This window comes from Vanellus vanellus (assembly GCF_965231255.1).
Source record: "Vanellus vanellus genome assembly, chromosome: 6".
Taxonomy (NCBI): domain Eukaryota; kingdom Metazoa; phylum Chordata; class Aves; order Charadriiformes; family Charadriidae; genus Vanellus; species Vanellus vanellus.
In genome coordinates this window covers 17,019,962-17,042,077 of record NC_138911.1, presented here as the reverse complement: position 1 = coordinate 17,042,077, position 22,116 = coordinate 17,019,962, and the positions used below count along the sequence as shown (strand labels likewise).

Here is a 22,116-nt window from a genome sequence, read left to right as displayed (position 1 = left end):
AATCTACGTTATCTGTTCTTGTAGCATCTTCTGAAGCTACTTCAAATCATCTGCTCAGTCTTCCAAAGCCACAACTTATATAGAGCATAAGTGCTTTGTGTAAACGATGAAAATGACCTGGTTCTAACTGCAACTCAAATGTACTTAAAACTGACAGAAGTAAGAGGAAAGAAGGAGGAAAAGCTAACAAAGAAGGAAGTGTTGACATTTATGTAGCAAATGTAGTACAACGATAAAGGAGGAGGTAATATGGAAATGACTGAAGAGGAGAAATTGGATTTGAAAGGAAAACAGACCAAAAAATTATTTTTCGTGTACATGAAAAGAAAAACTACTCTAGATACAACAAAAGCAGGGGAGGTACTGAAAGGCAAAGAGGGGCAAGGAACAGGGAGAAACTGGAACAGAAAACAGGATGGACAGAGGAAGAATGGAAAAACAGGATCGGGGTATGAGTTAAAAGACAAAAAACAGAAGTCCAAGTTGACTTGAAAAACTGAAGCCAGTGGCTGACAATTTTTGATTGCAAGAAGGGAAGACAGCTGTGTAACAGACTGCAGCAGGACAACATATAAAGTATTGCGACAACTGGATGTTCTACTACTGTAGGTGAACGAACAGTGCAAATATGTTGATGCAGGGTGGCTGGCTTCTCAAAGCATATCAGATTGGAAATAAAATTAAAAAAAAAAAAACACAGGTCGATTTTGGAGTTTAACAAAGGTGAAGAGCAGCATTATCTATGCAGAGAGGGAATGAGTTAGAAAGACTATAGCTTCTCCTAAGTAACCACAGAAAAAAAAAAAGATACAAGGGGGAAAAGTACAGAGCCTGTTGCAGGCATTGTTCTCTATGAGGCATGGGATGAAAGGTGGAAGATGACTATACAATAGAAAGAACTTTTTTCTTTCCTCCTTTTAAGCCTGTTCAGAATCATGAGAGCTCAAGAAAAGGTCTCTAAGAGTGAGTGACTGCCTTTGTCAGGTAGCATAAATAAGAATAATGTTGTGAAAGACATACTAAGTAAGCTGATGACTTACAAGAGTTCTCAAGAAGAGCAGAGGAGATATTTAAGGAATAATTTGCAAGTACACTAGAAACAGTAAAGAGATGCAACATCAAATCAGAAACAAGGGAAAAATAAACTCTGACGAGTCTCAGCATCTTTTATCGTGTATATATAAAATACAGTTTGACTGCTACAAAGGCAAAGCAGATGTTGTGCCAGGAATGCAGAGAGGTCATTCTGACAAATCTAACTTAACGATATGATTTGAAGGCATTCATCTCTATACACATTTCTTTCCATTTTTTACTAATAAAACCTATACTCTGAAGTCACCATTCCCCCATTTCTTTTCCCCATACAAGGAAAAAAAAAAAAAAAAAAACACAAAACAGAAAACCCTACAAAAAAAAAAAAAACAAACAACCACATTGCATGACTACAAATGGGACTCTTGGAAGTTAGGTATGAATGGAATTCCACCTTACCTAGAAATGTATGAATGATAAACAGACTTAAATTATACCTAAATGGGAAAAAATTGAAAGGAACTGTCAGCATGAATGAAAAGCGAAATGTACAAAATAATACAGGAGGCAACAACTATAACCTTCCAAGATACCTTAAGCTTTTATTCTACAGAATACCAAATCCTTTAAAAGGATATTTGATACTTAGCACAAATATACTTCAACTTGGAACTAACATTTTCTCAGCTGTCCTACTTTTTCCCATCACAGGTACACCACTACATTTTGATCCTGCAGAACAGAGTCAGAATACTCATTTCTGCCACTCTAAACCGGTTTGATCAACCTTTCCACAAGACAGATTTTCTTTAGTATACATTATTTCTCATTAAAGAAAAACAAGCTCAATTCTTGATATGGTGACAAAAAGCATTTACTAGTGATATGATGATGTATATAAAATTCTACCTCACAAGAGTGACAAGTTCAGCTGCTATTAAGACTTTCATCCAAAGATCAAGCAGTTTTACATGCCTTTCACTTCTTCATCTGTGCCTTTATAAAAAATTAAAAGCTGATGTTTTAAGAACTAAATGAACACAAGTCTGTCATCACTGTTTCAGCTTCACTAAATGTAAGCATTAACTTTACCTTGACTGAAGCACTGAAAAATACCTATCAGAAGGAGAACTAACCTGCATTTTAAACCAGATCTTGTAGAGTTTAAAATTCAAAGTTGGGGACTAACTTTTTTTTATTTCTAGCTGAGTACAGACACATGGAACCTAACCTGCATCTATCAGGACAGCCAAAAAGAACAATTCTAAGAAAAAGAAAATAATCAAGCTAGTCAAGACTTGTCAGACTAATTCTAAGTTGAAGTCCAGCCACAGAATATTTGAAGTAAGGCCTTTCTAAAGGAAAAATATATATCATTATTACACAGAGATAACATTAAGGAGTAAAGGCACACAGTTCAGAATTTATCTTTTTCTTGGTGTAGGTTGGAAAACAAAACCTATATATTTTCAATTTATGGAAACATTAACTTTTAAGAGCAATTTGAGTGCTGATGATTAAAACATTGCAGTCAGAAGCTAGGGGGGGTGTTATTTTTTAATGTTTTATTAATCTTTTCACAAACTACTATAGCCTTAGTTACATTGCTCATGATTATAGTCTGCGTTATGACTAAGCACACAAAAATCCTTACCTTAGGATCACTCTCTGCATCTTCCTCTTCTTCTCCCTCCTCTTCCCCCTCCAACTCCTATGACAAAATAGAGATAAACTAACAGAAATTAAAACAGGTTAAAAGTGCAACTTTTTGTAATGGAGAAAAAGCAAAATAGCAGATGATACTATTACTGTGTTCCAGAGTGTTTCAGATGTCAACATTAAAACTACTTGGGCTGACTTAAAAGAATTCAGCATCTTCAAAAATCTTAAAGCAAAGTCTTTAAAAGACGACTTAAAACATAGATTTAAAAGATTCAGTCAGCATGGCTTAAGGCAACCTTCCTACATAAGTTGCTGCAGTCTCCCAGCATTTTAACTTCTACCTGACATACTATTTGGAATTTTACAGTTCTGGTAGTAAGTATATAGGTCTAAATTTGTTCTTTTGTTTTGACCTCCTTCCAAAGAGTCTCTGCTTATTTGGATCACTGTGGACAGGCTACATATTCCTGCACAGGATTTTGCAGTATTTTCACACTGTTGTACACACACCTATATCCAAGTAGTAAAATATGGCACAGGAAACATTAAAAATACAAGTACACTTCTATCAAGATCCAGCTTAAAAAAATAAAAATAAAATGTTTAGTCACTCAACAGCCTAAGACCAGAAGCCTGTATTGCAACTTGCAAAGACAGAAAAGAGACTGCATGCTGAAGGCTGCCAGCTCATATCAGACCACCAGCTTGCTAACTTCTGATGTATTCTACTATGGTGAACTTTATGACAATCAGGTATGTATTTTAAACAGTGGGCAAGAACACCACAGTAAAAGTAGTAAAATAAAAATACAATTATCTGTAAACAATATTAGTTCACTTGAGTGTGGCATCATTTAGTGGTTTTGTGTAAAGTCTTTCACAGTGTGTTTGTACTCATACAAAACTACTAGTATACCAAAAGCTCTGGTCTGTTTACAGAAATTCCGGCCTGAATTAAGCCTTTATCCTGAAGGCCCAGTCTTCAAGCTTATGACAACTAAAAGCTGACACCTGAATTTCACTACTGCTTAAGTAACATATTTAAAAATAAGAATGAAGGTTCTTATCATGTAGCACTCAAGAAAAAAGCTCATCTTTAATTTCTGACTCATGTTAGAAAGCAGCTTTCAAAATACTGGGGGCGGGGGGGAGGATAAATGTTCTTGCAGAAAACTTTTGTGAAGAGGAAAAACAGCCTCAGGTTTTCTAAGTCAGGAATGCCAAACTCTTTTGGGAAAAAGCATCATATACAAGAGCATTTATTAATGTTTTATAGCATAACTATTTTCTGCTCCATATAGGACTATTTCTGGATCTGGAATACAGCAAGTAATTAGTTATCTATAAGAGATACAGTATGCATCTCACCTCCTCTTCACCTTCTTCACCTTCTTCAAACTGAAAAACAAACCCAAGGTTTTATTAGGTCTGATAATATTTGCATAAAATTATCTGCAGTAATAAGTCTAGCATATTCAAACACAGCAACTGAAACTAAGCCCCTTCCAGAACCAAAGATTAACAACTCATAGCAAGTTAAACCATTATTTCCTGTTACTTAGGAACAGGAACCTATTCAGGATTTTTGTTATTCTTATGTAGTTAATACTACACAGTAGTCTAATCAGAAGAGAAGAATGTTTCTATCTACATGGTGACTAAAACAAAATGCTGATAGCATACATACGTTATCATCATCCTCTATAGCTTCCCCAGTGAAATAAAGCACAGCACGAGGGACTATCCTTTCACGGAAGAAGTGTCCAATTTCAAAATCTGCTGCTAAAGTAAACTCTGAATCTTCATCCTGTAAAGGAAGTCAGTTTGATTCTTCTACTAAAAATGTGATGTGCTACAGAGGTGCAAACAAAAATATTCTGAAGTTACAGGTTTGAGAAACATCCCACTGTTATCAACATCAACCTTCAGATTACATGTACTTTCAGTATACTTAACTTTGTAACAATAAAAGAAATATTGCAAGTCTAAATCCAGATTTGCAAAACAGATTTATTTTAAAAGTTTCCTACTTTCTACATGCAGGCTACTGGCCTGCTGAAACACCTTCTATTAAAAAGGCTTATATGGAGTTTGCCGTTATCGACACCTGATGCTAAAGAATTGTTCAGAATGCTTCAAACTGATTTAAAAAAAAAAAAAAAAATCAGATACCAGCCATGCAGTAGTAGACAAAATAATGATCTCTTCCAACAGTGAGTGACCATTATAGGTGTATTAGATCACCAAGACATGTAACGGCAAAATGTCAGTGGATTACTTGGAGAAAAGTCAATGGTATATTTCAGTTTATAAAGATGAGGCTCAGCTTTGGCAAAAGCAAAAATAATGGTATAAATACACAGTACATACTTAATAAAAGAACCCAAATAGTCACAAGAGAGATGTTTAGCAAAAAAGATATGGCAAAGAGCAATTATGCCATTTCAGAAACGTAAACTTACCAACGACTCTCCATCACCAGATACTGCAAAAAGAAAAAATAGTAAATTTAAGTACAGTTTGTATAGTCTAGCCCACCTCCCTATTCAAGACAACAAAATACAGCATAAAGACCTTCTCATACCAGAGAACACTGGGGTTATGAAGTCTTCAGAAGCTAACTATTAAGCTTTTAGAACAATTCAGATTCACCCTAAATTAAACCCGCAGAAATCGCACTTACTACATCACATAAAATTCTTGCAAGTGCACCAAAGCTGCCCTTTTGATGTCAATGATTTTTGCACAGGAAATAACGTTTCCTACAAAGATAGGTTCAGAAGGCATGCAGATCACATTTCTCCCCTCAAAGAACAACACATTTTGTTTCTATATTAATGCTGTAATTGCAGTAACTTTATTTCACTAGAGAACTATAAACTCGCTCCTCTCCCCAAACACAGATGCTACCAAGCAGATTAACATTTTGTCATGAATTTGCAATGCATTGTTGAGAAAAGGCCTGGTACTGTAACCAGTAAGGAACAGGGTGGGTTTTTTTTAGTTTGTTAAAAAAAAAAAAAAAAAAAAAAAAGGGAAACAAAACCAAAAACCAAACACCACAACACCAAAAACACCACCACCACGAAAACACCCAAGCAAAACCAGATTTCCCTCCACTACTCAGGTGTCATGGTACTGTGGCATGGTACTATGATCCTACTTTGAAAGTGGTAATTTGGCTCAGTCTGTTCTCAAGTTGAAAACACAAGCATCAACAGTCAACAGATGTCATAGTGTTATCTTTCTTCTACGGCTACATCCAGAGTACGTCCTTTAAGTATTTAAAGAAACCTGATATAGAACCATCACGAGGCAAACAAATTCTCATTCCCTTCTGGAAGTAGCAACTACTTGTAACAAAAAGTAGGTTTTTTAATTTAAAGGACATTTCTGTACCAAACAAGCTCCAACTTCAGAAATACTTATCACTTGTTTCTTATCCCCATGTACACGGGAATTTGCAGTTGTATTTAGCAGGGACAGGTAGTACACTCATGACTCATGACTGAATCAAAAACTAAGGTCCATCTTGTTCAGTGGATCTCTAAAGTCTACGAAGTAAACTGCTTCTTCCATCCATGTTTGGAAAAAAAAAAGTACAACGGTAGATGTATCAAGAAGAAATAGTGTTTCTGGAATCTATGTAATTTTTTTAAAATATGTGAGTACACATATACCATTAGATAAGTAGGAAAATTAGGAAGGTAAATATGTAGCATTAGGAAACACCAATTAATCACTTAACACAAAGGTTTAAATGAAACCAATATGCTATAACTTGACCAGCACTGAAGAGATCTCTTTCGCATGTTAAAAAAAAAATAAATCTCAAAGTGATGCATGGAGCCATCCTGTGGTGAAACAAGTCAACTTCTTTAGGAGGTTCTAAATTAGACTCTTTCCATACTATGCATCCTGTTTACACAGCACACCTAAAGGCCAAATTCTACAGAATAACATCAGAATGAAATGATCCATTTGGACGGGCTGCAGTTTGCTATCTTCTTCAAGTAAGAAGAAAGTATACAATGCAGCAGCATAAGTAGTTTATAGGTTTAAGCTGTATAAATACAACTACATATAAATAAAACATAACACATTAAGAATCCTAAATTCTTGATTTCCAGGCTTACCCTTTATTGGGCTGAAGAAGTTAAAAAAAGAATCATTAGGTACTTGTTTAGTAATTGTCCGAACTGTGCCTCGACCCTTGTGTTTCTGTTTTTTCTTGATTGTTTTAACTGTAACATTTTTTCCTTTCTTCCAGTCAATAGTACACCTAGAGACGACATGTGGGAAACAGCATTTTAACAACATTTATCAGTGAAAATAAGGAACTGAGCATTAGAGCAACAAACATCAGGACAAAGATGGCTTATCATTCTCTGCAGCTAGTTTTATTCACACTAGCAACTTAATCTACTTGACAAGATGTCAGTTAGACTTATCATAGTGCTAGAGACTGTGTATATGTTGGACATATCAAGTATTACCCTACATGAAAAACTTAAATAGTTTGTCTTCTCAAAGTAATCACTGCCTCCACCCATATTTTAATACCTCTTTGCCCCAACTCCTAGAGTTTTGTAACCGAGGGCATGATTAAGCTATTCCAAAAAAAACTCAACAGTTGAGAATTATTCTTCCAACAGTCAGACCACTAGAAAACAATACGTTATGTCCTCTCACTACAGGTCAAGGCGGTATCTGGTTACCCTAAAAATAAACGCACAAGGAGTATCCAGGGAGGGCACATTTTAGCTGTCCAAAGAACAGTGCTAAGACTGACTTGGCAGTCAAGTACAGCAAGCTAGAAAGAGCTTACTTTTCAGTTTCTTTCTGCTGCTTTGCAAACTGACACTTTTATCTCACTTAAGAGTCTCTCTCCATCCACCTATATTTTTACCCAAAAACCACACACGGCAAAGGATGAGTGGTAAACACAGCTAGCTCTCTTATAATGGAAATAATGGTGTCGCAGTAACACTTAAGCGCCTCAAAGCATCCTCTCCTATACATAAACAGTTGAAGTCAACAGTTTTATAGTTAACCTATATGAAGTCACAGAAGAATGTTTTCCTGCTCCACTTACTCCAGTATCTATAACCTTCACAAGGAAACAGGTACTGAAACCAAAGTTTTGACATAACAGCAATTTTAGTAAGAAATTCCTCCTCTGTAAGACTTAAACAGAAAACATTTTGCTGGTATTAACTGGAGTTTTCTTCAAAACGGACTAGCCTTTTACTTAGGCACAACTTTCACTGAATGTGCAACTAGACATTTTGCCCCACTGCAGGTAAATACTCTATTCAAAAGCTAACATGTAGCATTGAAAGCCAAAAGGGTCTGAGGTTGACAGGGTACCTTCAAGAAAGCCAGTATTTGATATTCCTTAAGTGTTAATAAAGAAAAAACAAAACAATACCACCCCCCCCCCCCAAAATAACACAAAACCAAACCACAACAAAAAAAAAAATAAAAACACAACCCTCCCAGCAAAACCCAAAACCCCATCCTTGAAGGGGAAGGAAAAAAAAAACCCAACCACACACCACACCAAGTAAGCGAACTAAAATAAGGTACAGCAAGATGCTCTGGTGTGGCACTGAACATCAGTTATAGAGCAGAGATCACTAATGGGAAAAGAATGGGTTGGGCTAGACTAGACAGAACCATCTTTTACCCAAAGAAAAAGTCTATGATGGTGCCCAACTCACTAGACTTCCAGAACAGAGATGTGAATTCACCATCCCACAGTCTGTCTCTGAACACATTTTGCCAGAAAGATTGGTGCATTCTCAGTTCATTTGGAAGTACGCAGCCACAACTGCCAGAACCAGACTGCACGACCAGTATGTTCCAGCCTCAAAACAGGCTGAAAGAACAGATCATACATATGACCAATTCCTGCCAGATTCACAAGTACTGCTGGAATAAAAATTGCTGATGGGATGAGCAAGAGTCCAAGAGAGCCTAAGGTTACTTAATCAGACTATGAGGGTGCATGAAATGTAATGACTGAAATGAATTTACCCAATTATCTGGAAGTAAAAGGTTTGTTACCCCAGTAACAATCTATTAAATTTGGAAGGTGTAAGATTTAAAATGCGCACTACATTAAAACGTATCTACACAGCTGTTACTTCTGCATGCTTGAGTTTAAGATCATCATCCCTACAAGCATTCACAGTTTTTAAGTCAGCAAAAGCTTTATTTTATCTTTATTAATCATTGTCACAGTAAGAGAAAACAGCATCTGGAAAATAGGGACTATTACTTCAGAAGATTTTATGAATGTCAAGTTTTACTTACCCCTCACAATCAACTATTTCAGGTCCTTCAAATGAAAAGGGATCCGTCTTGTCTGGCTCTGACTTCATCTTGTATGTTTTCGTCAGGACTGAATTAGAAAAGTAGTCATTGGGCCCGAAGTGGAACTCTAATGAGAAAGACTGGAAGAAAGTTCCATTATAGTTTTATGTTACCACTAATTTTTACCTTTGAAATAGTCCATCAGTAGAATTACCTTATATCAAACTCTGAATACAGGAAAAAAAGGTAAGAAGTTGATTGCAAACGTATCTTTCAAACTACAGCAGAAGCAGGAAATGAAGACTGTTCAATTCTGAACACACAAGAAGGTAGAACAACCTTGGCTAATTTTAACATTCAAATTTAAATCAGGTAATCTACTACATTTCATTCACTTTTACATAGAGAACACCTGTCTTAAAAGCAACCATAGAAATAAGTAATTTTCTCAAAGTCTTGGTTTAATTTTCTGTGGAAGCCTAGTCATCATCCCTGTTTTAACAGGATACAGCCCGAAGCAGGTGTTTCTGCTTATGTTTGAGTTCAGCCCTCCTCTGGCACCTGAAAATTGTTTGCAGAAATCCAGTTTCTTACACAGACAACAAAAGACTCCAGCTATAGAAAACCACAGCATACACAATGCATCAATTTTCAAATCTGTAAAGCTTTCAAAAACCGATTGCCATATACGCCCAATTCACACTCAGGATCAACTATGAACTATTTAAAAGCAAAACAAAATTCAAACTGCCTTGCAACAGGGGAAACAGGTTTTCAGCAGCATTGCTCTAGTTACTTGAAGGATGCAACAGTCTGCTTAGGCAGGTCAGCTGAACAACACAGAAGGGTTGAAAGTCAAAATCCCCTACATCACCAGAGCTACTGCACAGCCACAGCATGCATAAGTTACCTTAAATGTTTTCTTTATTACCCCAGCAATATGCTGTAAGAGCTAGACCTAATGCACATATAAACTAGATCAGATCATTGCCAAAAACACTAGCCTTGCAGACCATGTGTGTTGCATAGCTCATGGACATACTTCCCCAGGCACTCTTCAGACTCAGACCAGAAAACAGTCTGTTATCACTCAAGTCTGTCTCAGCCTCCCCTCTTTTTAAACATCCACCATGTGCAGATAAATAACTCTGGGGACAGCAGTCTCTTCAAAGACATTTATCCCTCACTCATCTCCCAAAGGCCCCTTAGTCTTTCCACACTATCTCCTTTCTATGATCACATGAATCTCCTCGTGAGACAGAAATCTGGAAAGCCAGTGGTCAAGAAGTGATGGGGACTAGTGGCAACAACAGCCTTCCCATTCACATGTTCCCAGTTTCAGGAAATAAAGCCAATAGGAACCAGATGTGTACTGGAGTATCTGTATTGGCTTCACATAGCCTATTTCAGCTTTACTTCCTTTCATTTTAAAGCAATTCAAGAAAGCCAGTATGGTTTGGAGGTTGTTTTCAGCTAAGGCAAGCATCTTTGGCAAACACGCTCAGGGGATAAGTTACAAATTTAGCTTATCCACTACCACTGACTAACCTTCATACCCAAATAATCCCACAAACTGTCACTGGGGTTATAAATACATAGCCAGTTGTATTACTTAACTTGCAGGATCCCAAGGACTAGCAAGACAAAAAGTATCTGCAGAGACTGCATTTCAGAATTTCATTCCATACCTGCTAATTAGGAGACAATAATAAGAGGCTTCAAGTTTCACATACTATTTGAAGAGTTGCAATAAGATTTCCAGTAGTCTTTATTTGGATGTCTTTGCTTTTGATACCAGCTTACCTTTGTAGCATGTATTTCTACATTTCTCCTATAGTATGAGGTGTTCTCATGAAGTTCAAAGAAAAAAAAAGAGAACTTCCTTATTTTAAACTACTTGCTTAAGTCATACCCAGACGTGTCATCCAGGTCTGAATATGCTAGCTAAGGATCCTGATGTCCAAATAGATATACATTACATAAGTAGAAATTATATTTGTACAAACATATGTAAGTTTCTTCATATGACTATAAATAAATAAAAGCAAATAGTAAGGGAATCACTTATGCTTCATGCAGACAAAGTTTATATATACAGGCTATAGCAAACAGAACTTTGTAAGCACCATTACTGTAGCCAGGTAAATCTACTTTTGGAGAACAGTAACTACAGTTAATCGTTTTGGGTCAACGATCAATCAGAAAATTACTATCACATATTTCTTTAAGTGACAAAACCTAATCCCCAACAGAATTAGTGTATTAATTACACACCGCTTATGTGAGCTTTTTACAGTGCTAAGCTACCACTGCTGCAGCAGTTTTCCATAGCCACAAAATTTCCGACAAGATAGTCACACACAACTGGACAACAGGTTTCACTCAATTAGTTAGGAATCCATTCTTTTGTCTCCAAATACAGAAGGGACATGGAATTTGTCAACCTTCCATTACTGGATTTCATGTAGCACTGGAATGGAACCTATTCACAGAAATATGCTGTCAAGAGGTTACGAACAGTGCGAGACAAGATAAATCCACTGGTGTTTTAAGAGCAGTTCTTCATCTTAAGGTACTGTAAAACAAAGTTGAATAAGAACACAAAAATGCTGTAGGCAAACACAACTATTCCCAAATCATCCAAATGCCACTAAATAGATAAGCTTCAAGATTAAAAACCACCAACTTCTTAGAATACTTCACTTAGTGCTTAAACAATTCATTTTCTTCATAAAACTCATATCCCCTCCTTCAGCCCTAGCAATATTTAGGAACTTAATTCCCAATTCTTCTCTGTCCATACTACTTCCCTTGCCTATTATCAGCTCAAACTTTTTCATACTGATAGGAGAAAGACAACAAGGACTAAAAACTTTGCTTCAGCTGTTTTAACTTTTAAAAGGTACTTTGAGGGAGTCCTCCCATCTTTCTTATGTGAATTTTTAATGAAACATTTCTTGCATTTATTTTAGATTTTGTCAGAAGACTACAACTCTATAAGACAAAACAAAAAACACCAAACATAGGGAAAAAGGCACAAGGACAAAGCTTAAAGAAAGGATCCTTCTCCCTGCTTCGCCCTCAAAAGGAGTTCAAGGAATAAGCATAGGCTGCATGAATTAAATAAGCAACAGAACAACTTTTGACAAACAGTTATCTGTCTCTGTACATTAGACTTAAATAGGAAAACAATTTCCCAAAAAAAAGGCAAAGTTGTACGTTAAAAATTACTCATTAGGTACACTTTTAAAAGACCATTTAATATGTTTTTCTATCCTTTTCAATCAACACAGTATCAATGACTACGGGGTTTGATTACATGAAATCACAGAATGGTCAGGGTTGGAAGGGCCCTCTGGAGATCATCTAGTCCACCCTCCCTGCCAGAGCAGGGCCACCTACAGCAGGTTACACAGGACGGCATCCAGGCGAGTTTTGAATGTCTCCAGAGTGGAAGATTCCACAACCTCTCTGGGCAACCTGTTCCAGTAGATTAATATTACTAGTGTCATGTATCTTCCTTTGATGTAACATTCAATATAGTAAGTAGCACCCAGAATTTTTTCCACAATTCATTTTCAGGTGAACCAAAACCAGCCATGTAATTTTCTTACTAAGAGTACCAAATCTGAAATTTGAGAGAGAAAAACTGAAACCTAGACAGAATTGAGCCAGAATTGGAATCTAGAAACTACAGTGATGTCAGAGGTATCCACGCTAAGGACAAAAGAGTAAAGGTCAGGAAAGCTGAATATAAATCTTTAAAAGGCAAAGCGTGAAGATATTAGCCTAGAAAGAAACCCCTCACATATACTGCAGCTGAACAGAATGGAACAAGAGTTTTGAAATGCTGTTCACTTCACTACTACAATCTCTATCAGAAACAACCAGAGAAAACTCACCATAGGCTGTCCGGGTTCAGAAAACTTAACTTTAATATCCTGCAGATGTTTCAAGATTGGTTCATCATATTCCTAAAAAGGAAAAGAAAAAAGAAATTCCTATTCAGCAGGCAACATTCAGAAGAATAAAATTTAAACCTAGCTTGCTTGTTCAACCTGTTCTTAAGAGAGAACCAAACCTTGTAATTATTCAACAATTTCAGCTAGAGTTCAGATTTGAATACAAACTTCTTGATCGTAGTTCCAAATACCCCATGCAAAATTCTCAATCGTTAGGCCTTCAGGAAAAATAATCCTTTATGGACTAAATTAACAAAACTATAGGGGAATAGCTATTGTAATCAGTGCATAAACTTGCATTGTTATGTCTACAAAGGCTGTTACAAGACCATTTCTTAAACAATCCATATAGCGTTTAGCAGTTCGAGTCAGCTGTTCTGCTTGTTCACCACTGGCCTTTCAAGAATCTTCGGAAACAATATTAAGGATTCTGAAGACTCAAAGATTTGGTCTCACAAACATTCCACAAGCACTTGGTATTAATTGGAAAATGTAGCAATTTATTTAACACATGACAGAAGTTATTATTTTCAGAGGAAAAACTTACTTGTACTAATTCACTTAGCATATCTACATTCCTAAAGATAGTAAACCAGAAGTCTGGAATTCCTTTGACATTTGTCTCTTCTCCTTCCGCTTTTTCTTCTATTACCACTACATTTTTCAAGTCTCCCTGTGAAACAAATACAGAAATATTTAAGTTAAATCACGACTTCCTAATATATTTAATAAACAAAGGTAGATGTACAAAACATTTGCCACCTCTGAAGCTGTGTTTAAGGAACATTTAACATTTACACTGTGTTTTTTTCACTAAATGAGGTTAAGAGACACAAAAATTAGTTACACAATTAAACATATATACATTTAATTCATTTACTTTCAACTAATTTGGAATTCTTCTGTACAAAGACTAAGTAGACAGTGACAGACTCACTGACTTGACAAATAGAAATAATAAAAACACATTTCTATCTTTCTACAAATAGAAAAAACAAATGTATTTGGTTTTTTATCTCATTCTTGCAGTTTCATGTGCCATTTACAGTGTTTCATTTAAAAACTTCAAATTTAACTTTGCCCTCTGAAATACTGTTTCAGCTTCTCAATTTTGCAGAATACTTGGTAAAGTTGGTTTTCAAGGTTATTTTTCATTATTACATTGTTTTCAATTATTAATCTTTTGTGATACAAGATCACCTACACATATCTGATGTCAAATGTTATAAAAAAAAGGCGAATGACTAAGTCACTTCTGCATCTCAAAAAAACCCAGGAAATTTAAAGTCTGAATTAGGTGTATTGCACCGTTCCTTTTACACCACTAGGTAGCAGCAAATATTAAGATCTTCCCAAAAGCAGCTGCTTGGGTTATGACTAGCCAAGAATATGAAGCAGCAGTTTACTTGCCATCTAGACCTGTTTCTGATCTTACAGTTGCATGGAACACGGCCCTGTCAACGCTGTATTTACACAAAGCTTAACAAAACTTTCTTGCTTATGCGCAGAGCACTGTGTCATGCTAAATCTCATGAGATCAGTAAAACCAAAGAGAACAATTTGCTTTGTATACAGAAGTGTCCAAAGGAAATTGAATGAAGACCAGCCAAGGAAAAAACAAAGAAAACCTGACAGAATGGCAAATGCAGCATTGTAAGTAGGTCGCCTCTCCAAGAAAAAGAATCAAGCCATGAGCATACCCCTCCAAAAATGATGATAGGGGAGTAAAAGGCAGCCTACAGATCTTAATGTCACTCCTAAATCTAGGTAGCTCCTACTCAATAGGCCAGTAGTAATCCACCACCCAGCATAGATTTTATTAGGTAAACTCCATTGTACGACTAGGTGACATTGGTGTATCTACTAATCTGTATTTATGAAAATGAAAGCTAATTATGTCCCCCAAAATAAAGGAGGCAGGCAGACAAACAGCCAGCCTTCTATTATCTTGGGGTATCCTGTAGCACTGGAATGGAACCCATTATCAGAAAAATACTGTTAACAGGTTACGAACAGTGCAAACAAAGGCAACTTTTCAATTCACTCAAGTTACAAAGTTGAAAAAGGCTAATCTAAAAGTTTAAAAGCTCTCACTAGACATAACAATATATTCATCACAATAACACATTACTGATAAAATCTGTATTTCCAGAAGATGAGTCTTTCAATGGAAAACACTGTACAGGAATGAAATCTGAAAATCTGATTTATCTGTAGTTCACTACCCAAGTTGTACTCACAGCTAGTTTTTCTTCTTCCTCATTTTCACTATGCCATTCTGACTCCGCATCTGTGGGTTCAGCTTCTCCATTAATGAACTCTCTTCTCTGTGTTAGAAAAACCAAGAATGTAACTGAAGATGTAAAACCTACCATGCAAACAGAACTAACTCAGCTAGAAGGATACAAAGACTATATAGGCAGTCTTCCCACCTTATCAAAAAGGGGTTGATAGAGTGCTGCATATTTTCTCTCTAAATCGTGCACTTCTTCATAGAATTTAGCTTCTATATGGGCACATTTCACCTGGAGCTGTTTCAAGGCATCGATTCTTCTTTTCACTGCTTTTGGTAAACTAAAAAATGATTAAAAGTTAGTTGCCTCAGCATTATTTAACTTATCACTGTGAAATAGGCTGCTTATAACTAAATGCAATTTTGCAATAAAAAGTTTATATCAAACATACATATTTCTTCAAAACCTATTTCAAAAAGTTGAAGTAATCCTCTCCTATCCAAGCTGTTCTCAAAAGTGTTATCTTCTGTTCCATTCCCTGGGGCCACCGCCCTCTCTGTGGTTCAAAGATCTGAAATTAATACCTTTGTTTACACCTAAACTTTGAGACTAGAGTCGTGTGAATTCATCTACGAAAAAATAAGAACTGTGCACGCTACAGGGGAAAGTTTTGATTCATGGGTGATACTCAGAAAAGTACATGCTGCCCATCTGTACTTTAAATTATTAAGCATTTATACATAGTCAGGTAAAGAGAGCTTTTTATAGCATTTATAATTTTTTTTAAAAGACGCCTACCAGCTATTCCCAGTAAGGAAATAAGCACAAATATCTACAAATGGCAAAATTTTAAAGTTTAAGTCCACTCTACAGTTAATATAAAACTAAGCTTCTAAGGATCTACAAGTCCTGAACTTTCCACTACATCCTGGACAGCAATCTTATAGAAATAATCAGTCAATGCAGCACACACTCTGACAGAATGAGGGTCACAGAAGAAAACAAAGCAGGGCGAAGGGAGTTATTTCTAACCAAAATAACAGCCAAGGAAAATACTGAACTGAATTTTGTTTGTAATTTCGTGTGAACTAAAACTTCACTCTTCCTTCCAGAAGTAGGCCACTATGAATCACAGTTTAAGTCAAACATCTTTCTTAGTGAATCATTTGTTCCAATTTCCTACATTAATCATACAGTAATAACATTTTATTATGCTTTCGGTCTTTCAAGAATTTTATTATGCCCTGTACTTACGTTTCAATGTAACTTGAAGGAGTAAGTGCCGTGTTGTCAAGACGTTCCTGTAGAGCTGCCAGGACCTGTGGATTTTGCATCACTTGGTCTGCTAGCTTTTCTATAAAGACAGAAACACACTTTTAAAACAAATCTGAATATATTTATAGCGCTTTTGTCATACTGCGTGTCTTATAGCAGTCACAGTAAAAATACTCACTATTTTCCAGATCTCAAATAGCACAACTATAGTTAACTAATGACTTAAGCAAAATTACTTCAGGATCAGACTTTAGAAAGATAAAACTGGATAATGACAGGAAATGCACCTTTCTCTTTACAAATATATCAAGTCTTTGCTTTTAGAAGCAAGCGGTACATTGATGACATAAGCAAATTTCCTGTCTTCTCCTTTATGTAAGAAAGTGCAGAACCGGAGTTTCTCTGTCGTCCCTCTATACTAGCTGTAGCTCATAAGCCACATACAAATTTGCAAGAGAACCACTGCATTATACTTCCAAGACATTTATAAAAGTGTATTCCAGTGAGCCTAGCTCCTGAAAAAAACCTCACAAAAACTGTGTATTCTAGTATTCGACAACAAAGCAGCACAGCACTCTGACGATTTCCTTGAACAGTACTAATTTTTTACATCAAGATATTTTTACAATCTGTAAGGCTCCTCAAGTCATCACAATAGTTCACAGTAGACTATTTTTGCGGGATGTCAGAACTAAAATGCTTCTGGTTAAGAGATAAAAATCCTTACTAAAAACTGCACTGGTGGTCATAGTGGAAACACGTTTTCTTTCAAAATCTTTACATTCCTTCTCGCTGCTCTCCCCTCCAGACATTAAAAATAAAATCAATAACTTGCACAGCACAGGCTACCTTGATGAAGCTCTTGTGTAGGTGGGTTGGTGTGTTGTTTTTCACTTGTTTTTGTTGTTTGTTTTGGGGAGGGGGGCCGATTGTTTTTTCATAATCCAACTTGACTACAAGAATTACTTGATGGCGTCTACCACTTTATATGTGACTTCCAATTGCCTGTGAAAGGCTTTCTTAAAAAATAATTTTTAAAAAGTGAGACCTAAAGAACATTCAGTGACCGTATACGTGAAACATATTTCACTGTAACTTACAATTAGAGCATTCAAGTTAATAGCAATGGAACTGCAGCTTTTCTGCATGCAGAAGTATTAATTTGAAAAGCATTATTCAGCAGTTATCTGCAGACGTTCCAAATTAAGAATAAAAGCCTCAAGCAGACACACTATAAAGATGTATTTTCCTACAAACAAGATAGTAATGAACTAGCATACATATAGGACTGCTCATTTTAATAATTACACTGATAAAGATTACACGTTGTTAAAAGCTAGTCTATACAGGCCTTATTGCAAGTGTCTAGTGTGTTATTTCATGCAATAGTGAGGCACCCTAGTCACAAGATATGCAAAAATATTTTCTCTGTTACAAAAATATAGCCTTTATTTTGCTCTTGGCTACAATAAACAGGAAAACACCAAAAACTGAACAGTTAGCCTAGAAACCATTGCTTTGCTTTCAATAGTGAACCCATCTGTAGTTTTGACTATAAAGGTTTTGTAACTGTAGAAAAAGAACCTTCAATACACAAGGCAATAGGCTTATTCCACCTAATGTCACCTACTGTTACTTATTTCTTACCTTTTTTGTCACTTGCATTTTTAGCGGCCTCCACAGAATCTGAAGCAGTATCTTCTGTTTTACTAGAAGAATTTAAAATGTAACATATTAAAAAAGGCATCACTTTAGAAAAATGTTAACACTTAAGAACAAAAGCATTCTGAATTTTCAGTGTTTACTACAGGACAAGTTTTATAAACAAGTATGCCACTAAAAGACATGTATTTTCTCAAAACTTAAGAGTAAAAGTTTGGGTATGAAACTAGCTCTCCTAAGATGAGTAGGATGCAAAGGAAAGGCAAAAAAACCCCAAAGCCCCCAAACCAAAACAGAACCCCCCAAACCAAAAACCACTGACAGATAAATTAGTCTCATTAAGTGAATGGCTGGCCTTTCATATGTCCTGGGTCACTCTGAACAGGAAAATGTTATTACTCACAAGTGACAATACAAGACACCCTTTTCATCATGCATATTCATCATGCATAATCTCTTGCAGTAAAGTGAATGGCTCCCATAATAACCAATCCAAACTGGAACTTGCTCATAGTTTTTAAACAGTCTGCTAGGTGCTTTCATTTTAGTGACGAAGAAAAACACGAGAAAGGATACAGGTAAGAAAGCAAGATAAATGAGATCAAAGCTCCTTGTTTCAAATTTCTATATGAAGTTGTTTTGACTAATAGTAATAACATTTGCTTGTACTCTAAAAAGAGAAGTCCCTGTCCTCTCCATCTCCCTGCTGCAATGTCTTCTCCCATCACACTTCCCGTGCTAGAGGAAAGAGGGCCCAGAATGAGTCAACAGCTAGCAAGCATTCTCTGTGTTCCCTGCCAGTTTATAGGTCGTGAAATACAGATTGGGTATGGCTGAAATTAACCCTAACTCAGATACAAAAGGAGAAAAGATATCACACATGCAAATGGATATTACTAGTTACTGGATAGACTGGCTTATCCAGCTTACCCTAGTGCACTGCAAGGCCTGAAAGACCAGCATCACATAAGTATTTACGCCACTTCAACACTGTTATTTGTTCAAAAATTGCTATAAGAACTAGAAAATAAAACAGTGCCTTCTGCATGCTTTAATTGTACAGATCAGAGAAACATTGAGGATCAGTGTTCTCTTCAAGTTTTTAGAACATTTAAGTATGAACACTGAAAACTGAATCAAGAGAACAAGTCATGTTAACCCAAGAACAGCATAATTCCACATCCAATACACTACAATCTCAGCTTCTCCTGCACCTAATGAGCGTTTTGCCCTTCTGTAAGGAAACACAGTCTAGTTAGACAAATTATTACCATTCTATTCCTATCTAAGTTTGATAATCCATTCTTCATAGGTTAAAAAAAAATACTTTCCCACAGAAGACCAGATATATAGTCAGCTCTAACAACCTTGATTTAATTTTGAGAAAACAGTCCAACATACCTGTTATCTGCCATCTGTGTGCCTGTATCCACCTGCAAGTTGAAATACAGTGTTTAAAAATACTTTAGTGGTAATTTGCTTACCTCAATAGAAGATGAAGACAGAACAGGTCATTGTTTAAAACCTCAGTATAAATTAACAGCTGCTGGTTTTGCTAAGAAATTCATCATGCATAATCTCTTGCAGTAAAGTGAATGGCTCCCATAATAACCAATCCAAACTGGAACTTGCTCATAGTTTTTAAACAGTCTGCTAGGTGCTTTCATTTAAGCCTTTTTCAACTTTTATTTCTGCTAGGTATTCCAGATGTTAATCAATTTCTACCAGACAATAAGTCATTAGTCTGAATACAAGTGTCACAGTTTCCTAGACTAGCTCTGTATTCTATTAAAACAAAAAGTCAGAGGAAGATAGAAATATATTATTTTCTAATTCCTAGACAGTATCACAGTAAATAATGAATTTTTAATCTCTGCATATACTATATTACTATGTCCTATCTGAAAACAATGAAAGTTCAAATTAATTACAGTAACTTCAGAATGACTTTTTTCTTATGTCACCTAAGCAGAAAAATATGCCTCATTTGTCTGTCTAATCAGGGCTATTTTTGTGAATCGCTGCTTCTGCTGCACTACACCGAACGACGACCAAGAACTGCTGCTAGACAAATAGAAGCAAAACGCTGAAGGCAAGAAAATTATTTATCAAGAGCAGGGTTTTTTTTAACAGCAACTATGAAGGCAGAATCCTCTAACTAAGGATTTGCCTTCAATTTGTTTATCAGGAGTGAGAAAAAGAGGAAACACAGAAGTTAAAGTCTTGATCCTAGCAGTGATTGGAACCAGGTTTAGCCCAGCTACCTCAGCCCCCAAGATCTAAATTAGCTCTCCTGACAAACCAGAGGGAACCACATTGCCTAACTTATTTTGCTGTTACTTCCTTACTGGGCTGAAACAGCCAAGCTTGTACAACTATTTTAGTAAGACAGGTGTGGGGGGGTCCCCCTACTCTAAATGGTTCATCCAAGTAACACAAGCTACACACCATAGAGAAGCATAAGTGATATTTTCCACTATCAAGCTTTCAAAAAAGCGGATGTTAGTCTGCAAGTCAAATTTAGAATTAAAAGTACCTTCCATCATTCATGAGAGTGTTATGGTTTGAGAAACCCATAACAATTTATTGTCATTTAGACAATCATTCTATCATCCGATGATCCCTTCTCACTTGAGAAGGGGAATCAGGGGAAAAAAAACAAGGAAACCCGAGGGTTGAAATATAAACAGATTTAACAGAGTAAGATTAGATAATTAACATTAATAGCACTAAGAACCAATATAGATCCCAATACCAATACAGAATATGCAAAGATTATACTCAGCCAATTCTATCAGTAGGAAGCTGTGCACAGGGGACAGCAAATGTTGGACACTGCGAGTGCTACAGCTTTGGGAGAAATGGAAGGCCTCAGGGGTCCAGCACTGTGGAAAGAAGTTCTTTGGACCATCACCATCAAGGGAGAGAGAGAGAGAGAGCATTTAGCAGCAAACTTTCTAATTTATATTGAATGTGATGTTCACGGTATGGCCAGCTTGGGTCAAGTGCTCAGGTCTTGCTCCTCCTCATCCCTGCACCTGGCAGGCTCGAAAACACCAAGACCTTGAAATCCACACACCATAGCTGGCTATAAAGTAAATATTTTCACAAATTCAGACACTAGAATCTTCTAAACATGCAGTCTCCCCAAGTATTAGGAAAGAAATTAGTCCTGTGTCACTCAAACCAGGACACACAGTCACCAGGTCTGATTTCTCAGATTCTATAAAGGCCACGCAGGCTGATCGTTAGCCCAGCTTCCAGTACACAGCTACCAAAGAACTACCTAAGTGCTAATGACATCTTGAATAGCAGCCAGAGCAGAGGGCCCAGAGATTGCATCCACTCTCCCATCTGGAAAATGCTGATTCCTGCTCTATGCTAGAAAAGTAACACTTTCACAGCTACGTAAATAGAGCTGAAAAGCTTAGTTCATTTACAAAAGTACTAACAGTGTACTTTAGATTATTCCACAGGAAGTAAAGCTGCTTAACATCTACTAAAAAAGCACACAAGCCCACCCTATAGATTAAGTTCAGGAACAAACAAAAGGGGCTTCTTATAGACTAGGTGTATTTCAGCAACCCAAGCATATTTATTTGCAAACACTTATTCTTTCCTTAAGCATAACAAGTGGCAATGCCAACAACCATCTGCTAGCGCAAAACAGAAGAATTTTACTATCTTGCAGCTGAAGAAATAAAGGAGCATACACAAACCTTTCCTTCTACAGCAGACAGAAGGTAGTAAAAAAAAACCAAACAATTAAGAAGGTAAGACATAGCAAATTGACCCAATACCAGAGTTCAGCCAACAAATTATATGATCCTAGTCACTATTAAAGGAAGCAATAGTAAGCAACTAAAAATGCAGACTTGCATTACTTAAAAATTAGGCTCAAAGACTTGTCTCTTCCAACCTAGGACCAGTGAAAGAGCTAATGGAAAAAATCCACTCCACATACAAAT

At 36.4% G+C, this 22,116-nt stretch overlaps 1 protein-coding gene across 6 annotated transcripts in view; it reads right to left on the bottom strand.

Annotated features, from left to right (window-relative positions):
* The window catches only part of NAP1L4 (nucleosome assembly protein 1 like 4), a 30,085-nt gene that overhangs the window by 5,799 nt on the left and 2,170 nt on the right, over window positions 1-22,116 (bottom strand). For 4 of the 6 annotated variants that reach the window (XM_082485245.1, XM_082485249.1, XM_082485247.1 and 1 more), the window contains exons 3-15: window positions 19,550-19,581; window positions 18,134-18,195; window positions 16,466-16,565; window positions 15,410-15,551; window positions 15,218-15,304; window positions 13,525-13,650; window positions 12,918-12,989; window positions 9,016-9,155; window positions 6,834-6,979; window positions 5,160-5,182; window positions 4,385-4,504; window positions 4,066-4,095; window positions 2,690-2,746 (exon numbers count right to left, since the gene is read on the bottom strand). In XM_082485245.1, coding sequence (XP_082341371.1) covers window positions 2,690-2,746; window positions 4,066-4,095; window positions 4,385-4,504; window positions 5,160-5,182; window positions 6,834-6,979; window positions 9,016-9,155; window positions 12,918-12,989; window positions 13,525-13,650; window positions 15,218-15,304; window positions 15,410-15,551; window positions 16,466-16,565; window positions 18,134-18,195; window positions 19,550-19,563 — 1,119 coding nt within the window. In that variant the 5' untranslated portion in view covers window positions 19,564-19,581. Of the gene's footprint in view, window positions 1-1,494; window positions 1,533-2,689; window positions 2,747-4,065; window positions 4,096-4,384; window positions 4,505-5,159; window positions 5,183-6,833; window positions 6,980-9,015; window positions 9,156-12,917; window positions 12,990-13,524; window positions 13,651-15,217; window positions 15,305-15,409; window positions 15,552-16,465; window positions 16,566-17,335; window positions 17,416-18,133; window positions 18,196-19,549; window positions 19,582-22,116 lie in introns of those variants that run through there. The other 2 variants (XM_082485248.1, XM_082485250.1) reach the window with 2 other exon arrangements.